This window comes from Mandrillus leucophaeus, unplaced genomic scaffold (assembly GCF_000951045.1).
Source record: "Mandrillus leucophaeus isolate KB7577 unplaced genomic scaffold, Mleu.le_1.0 Scaffold141, whole genome shotgun sequence".
NCBI lineage: Eukaryota > Metazoa > Chordata > Mammalia > Primates > Cercopithecidae > Mandrillus > Mandrillus leucophaeus.
This window is the reverse complement of record NW_012101377.1, coordinates 1115902-1121372: the sequence shown is the minus strand read 5'-3', so window position 1 is coordinate 1121372 and position 5471 is coordinate 1115902. Positions and strand designations below refer to the sequence as shown.

Genomic DNA, 5471 nt, shown 5'->3' with positions numbered 1-5471 from the left:
ATCGGGCCACTGCACTCCAGCCTGGGCAACAGAGCGAGACTCCATCTCAAAAAAAAAAAAAAAAAAAAAAAAAGGAGAGAAAGAGATCAAACTCACAGCCTCACGTCTTTCAATAATTGGCATTAATCCATTCAGGAGGTGGAGCCCTCATGACCTAAATACCTCCTACTAGGCCCTACCTCCCAAAGTTGATGCACTGGAGATTAAGTTTCCGAAACATGCTTTTTAGGGTACACATTCAAACCACAGCAGTGAAAAAATAAATTAATTTTAAAACATAAATTAGACATGCTGGTATTCCACTGACGATGTCAACTACACACTTAAATATCTGGAGCTTAGAGAAGGCACATGTGATTGCCACGTGTTCCATTGGCCCTTCCCATTTAAGCTGTAATACTCGAGACAGACTTAAGTGGACAGGAACATCAAACCCAGTTGTCACCCTCAATCTATTCTTAACATAAATGGTGAGTTTTTCAAAGCACAAAAGAATATACCTCTCCTTGGAAAATAGTGTAGAGAGCAGGCAAGTTTTCCATGGTCTCAGGCCTTCCCGAATTCATCCTTAATATTCTATGGCTCCTCCATTTCTCTTCTATTAAAGCTAACACAAGTGTCCTGTCATAAAGAAATTAGACACCAATTAGATATCTGCGTTAAAGAAATGAATATGCACATAATCCACAGCTATTCTCTACAGAATAATACCACTAGGTTTAATACCATACACTTTTATCCAAATCTCTTTTGTTTATTCTAATTGTGGGGAATTTTGGAAACCTTGATCCTATTTCTTAATAATTTATTACTTACCCAAGGCTATTAAGCTACTAATTTTGCTGTGTTTGTTTTTTTAAATTGTTATTTTTGCTATTTTTTTGCCAGGGGAAGAATTTTGGGGGAGGGTGGGAAAAGAAGGTAAGTATGCTTGACCAGATCTCAAAAAAATGGAATAACAGAAATAAAAACATTAATGGAGCACTTACTATGTCCAGGCACTGTGCTAAGCACTAGACATGCAATCTCATTTAATTCTCAAAACTCAGGCTGGGTATGGTGGCTCACACCTGTAATCTCAGCACTGTGGGAGCTGAGGTGGGAGGATCCCCTGAGGTCAGCAGTTCCAGACCAGCCTGGCCAACATGGCGAAGTCCCATCTCTACTAAAAATACAAAAATTAGCCAGGCATGGTGGTGGGTGCCTGTAGTCCCAGCTACTTGGGAGGCTGAGGCAGGAGAATCACTTAAACTGGGGAGGCGGAAGCTGCAGTGAGCTGAGATCACGCCACGGCACTCCAGCCCGGGGAACAGAGTGAACTCCATCTCAAAAACAAAACAAAACAAAACAAAAAAATTCTCAAAACTCTTAAAATGTAGGTTATATTACTATTATATTATACAGATGAGAGAACAAAGGCTCCAAAAGTCAAATTACTAAGCATGTCAAAAAGCCAGGAAATGGGGAGTCAAACTGGCTGACACCAGAGTCCATTCTCTTAACTACTATGCTAGGTGTTAAATCTGAAATGACTTCAAAGAGAAAAGGTCTTACATTTTTTTTCTTGATAAAATTGAAACACACATACACACTGTAAAAGTTCAGATAATAAAAAAAATTCAGCTAATACATTAATAATAAAGAAAATGAAAGAAAATTAAATCATCTGTAATTCAATTTTATATTCTTAGTTTTTTTTATATGTAGAAGTGGTTTTTTAATGGAATCATGAAATCATTAACATTTTCTTATAGCAATTCATATACATCCACAACTTTTTGTTAACACCTACCTAATAATCCATTGTTAGATGTACCAAATTTATTTAACTATATCTAAATTATGTTGAAATGCAGATCGCAGTTCAGTCTGAGGTGTTACCTGAGATAATGCATTTTCAACCAGCTACTAGGTGATGCTGATGCTGCCTAAGTAGCAAAACTTACAGCTTTGGATACTTACCTTAGAGATAATCTTGCTCAGTCTCCTGATTTTAAACAGAGAGGAAACCAGCAATCTAGCAGCTCTTAAACATGCCTCTTTACTCTGTTGGATAAATCACTGCCAAGATAAATCTAATGGTACTATCCTCAGTTCTCTTTCCTCCCAATTACACTTGACACCAGTAAAACCTGAAATTATTTTTCTTGTGTTTTCACAGGTAAATACTTTCTTCTCTCCTCAACCCTCACTGCTTCCTTTCACTTTCAGAGGATGACTTGATGTGCTGCTTTTGGTAAGTATTCCTGATTGACAATGACCATCCATTAAATAGACAGCTTCACTTGAAACAGAAATGAAAGAAAATCCTGTCAGGACATCCAAACCCTTGTTCTAGCATTATCCCATAGCTCAGGAACACCCTTGTCCTCAAGTTCCATAAGACAATCTTATATCCTTATAATAAACTTGCCCTTTCCTGCTTAGGTCAGCCAAAGTGTCTTTTTATTACTTTACTAAAGTACACAGAGATAATACAGGCAGATTCGTCAGTTCTTGAGAAATAGCTCATAAACAGGTTAATTCCAAGTTTTACATTCTGGTTAAATCCTGCCTCTTCCATTTCATAGCAATACAATCTCATCTCTAGCCTGTCCCTTCCCTCTGTCCAGTATCCCTTATCTCACATGCTAGAATAGGAGTTATTAATCTATCAGGTTCTATTAGGAGATGTTTATTATCCCTCTAATACTTGAAACATACAGAATCCACAGGGGCACCAGCAGCTGAAACATCTAAATTAACTTCAAACATCTTAATCTATCATCTGTTCCTCTGCACACAAAGGTCATAGGCCAGATGCAGTGGCTCACGCCTGTAATCCCAGCACTTTGGGAGGCCAAGGCAAGTGGATCATCTGAGGTCAGGAGTTCGAGACCAGCCTGGCCAACATGGTGAAACCCCATCTCTACTAAAACACAAAAAATGAGCCAGGTATGGTGGTGTACACCTGTGGTCCCAGCTACTTGGGAGGCTGAGGCAGGGGAATTGCTTGAACCTGGGTGGCAGACGTTGCAGTGAGCCGAGATTGCGCCACTGTACTCCAGCCTGGTGACACAGTGAGACTCCATCTCAAAAAATAAATAAATAAATAAAAATTAGCCAGGCATGATGGCGGGCACCTGTAATCCCAGCTACGCTGGAGGCTGAGGCAGGAGAATTGCTTGAACCGGGGAGGCGGACGCTGCAGTGAGCCAAGATTGGGCCACTGCACTCCAGCCTAGGCAACAGAACAAGAGTCCGTCTTAAAAAAAAAAAAAAAAAAAAAAAGGTCAAAAGCAGAAATGAATTTACATTGTTGCTTACAGACTTCTGCTGTGATCAGTATATAAAAAGCGAGACAGGCGGATCACAAGGTCAGGAGATCGAGACCATCCTGGCTAACACGGTGAAACCCCCGTCTCTACTAAAAAATACAAAAAACTAGCCGGGCGAGGTGGCGGGCACCTGTAGTCCCAGCTACTCAGGAGGCTGAGGCAGGAGAATGGCGTAAACCTGGGAGGCGGAGCTTGCAGTGAGCTGAGATCCGGCCACTGCACTCCAGCCTGGGCGACAGAGCGAGACTCCGTCTCAAAAAAAAAAAAAAAAAAAGCTAGGTTTACTGCTCCCAGATTTGCACCTCCTGTAGAACAGTGGCCTAAGAAACCCTGTGCAATTCTTCAAGAAGGAAACTGGGGCCAGGTGCAGTGGCTCAGGACTGTAATCCCAGCACTTTGGGAGGCTAAGGCAGGAGGATCACTTGAGGCCAGGAGTTCAAGACCAGCCTGGACAACATGGCGAGATTTTATCTCCACTTTAAAAAAGAAAAAATCAGCCAGGCATGGTGGCTCACGCCTGTAATCCCAGTACTTTGGGAGGCCAAGGTGGGCGGATCACAAGGTCAAGAGATCAAGACCATCCATGGTGAAACCCTGTCTCTACTAAAAATACAAAAATTAGCTGGGTGTAGTGGCACGCGCCTGTAGTCTCAGGTACTTGGGAAGCTGAGGCAGGAGAATTGCTTGAACTCAGGAGGCAGAGACTGCAATGAGCCAAGATCGTGCCACTACAGTCCTGCCTGGCGACGAAGCGAGACTCCATCTCCAAAAAGAAAAAAAAGAAAAAAATCAGCCAGGTGTGGTGACATCAGCCTAAAATCCCAGCTACTTTGGAAGCTGAAGCAAGAGGATCACTTGAGCCAAGGAGATCAAGGCTGCAGTGAGGTACGATTATGCCAATGCAATCCAGCCTGGGCGACACAGTGAGACCTTATCTCAAAAAAACTGGCATGCATTTTTGAGGGAAAGCCTGAAATATAACAGTACAGTACTCCCCCCATCCACAGCTGTACTTTCCACAGTTGCCGTTACTCACAGTCTACCACGGTCCAAAAACACCAAATGAAAAATTCCAGAAATAAATAATTCATAAGTTTAATACTATTATGTTGTTCTTATTAGTGTGATGAAATCTTGTGCCATCCCACTCTGTTCCATCTGGGATATGAATCATCCCCTTTGTCCAGCGTATCCATGCTGCATACACTAGTCACTTAGTGTATATTAAGTGCCCATTAGTCACATAGTAGCCATCTTGGTTATCAGACTGTTGAAGTATCTCTGCTTGTGTTCAAATAATCCTTTCTTTACTTAATAATGGCCACAAAGCAGAGTAGTAATGCTGGCAATTTCGGTATGCCAAAGAGAAGCTGTAAAGTGCTTCCTTTAAGTGAAAAAGTGAGAGTTCTCAAGGAGAAAAAAATTGTATGCTAAGGTTGCTAAGATCTATAGTAACAATGAATCCTCAATGTCTGAAATTGTGAGGAAGAAAAAAACATTCATGTTAGTTTTGCTGTTACACCTTAAACTGCTAAAGTTACAGCCACAGTGTATGATAAAGGCTTAGTTAAGATGGAGAGGCATTAAATTTGTGGGTAGAAAATACAAACAGAAACGTCCTCCAATTGATAGCAACTGGGTTCAGCAGTGGCCACAATTTCAGGGATCCAATGAGGGTCTTAGAATGTATCCCCCATGAACAAGGGGGTATAACTATAACAGGTGTACAATTTCAGGAAAGTAAATGGTTGTCATTTTTTAAACATGGAATATAAAACTTTTTTTCAAATTCTGTAGAAACCTAGGGTTCTACCATGGTTACCCAGAGGCTCCTTAGTTAATCCAAATTTATTCTAAAAAAGTCAACTTCCAGGCTAGGCACAGTAACTCACGCCTGTAATCCCAGCACTTTGGAAAGCCAAGGTGGAAGGAATGCTTGAGCCCAGAAGTTCGAGGCCAGCCTGGTCAACATAGCTACACCCCATCTACACAAATTTTTTTTTTTTTTTAAATTATGGCTGGGTATGGTGGCTCACGCCTGTATTCCAGCACTTTGGAAGGCCAAGGTGGGTGGATCACTTGAGGTCATGAGTTCAAGACCAGCCTGGACAACACAGTGAAACCCTATCTCTACTAAAAATACAAAAAATAAAA

The 5471-nt window shown here is 41.3% G+C and overlaps 1 protein-coding gene across 9 annotated transcripts in view; it reads right to left on the bottom strand.

Moving 5' to 3' along the window:
- The window catches only part of ZCCHC17 (zinc finger, CCHC domain containing 17), a 77723-nt gene that overhangs the window by 59774 nt on the left and 12478 nt on the right, over positions 1-5471 (bottom strand). For 5 of the 9 annotated variants that reach the window (XM_011974003.1, XM_011974002.1, XM_011974011.1 and 2 more), the window contains exon 2: positions 501-621. The exons of the other annotated variants lie outside the window; for them this stretch is intronic. In XM_011974003.1, coding sequence (XP_011829393.1) covers positions 501-566 — 66 coding nt within the window. In that variant the 5' untranslated portion in view covers positions 567-621. The remainder of the gene's footprint in view (positions 1-500; positions 622-5471) is intronic. 9 annotated transcript variants of the gene reach the window in all.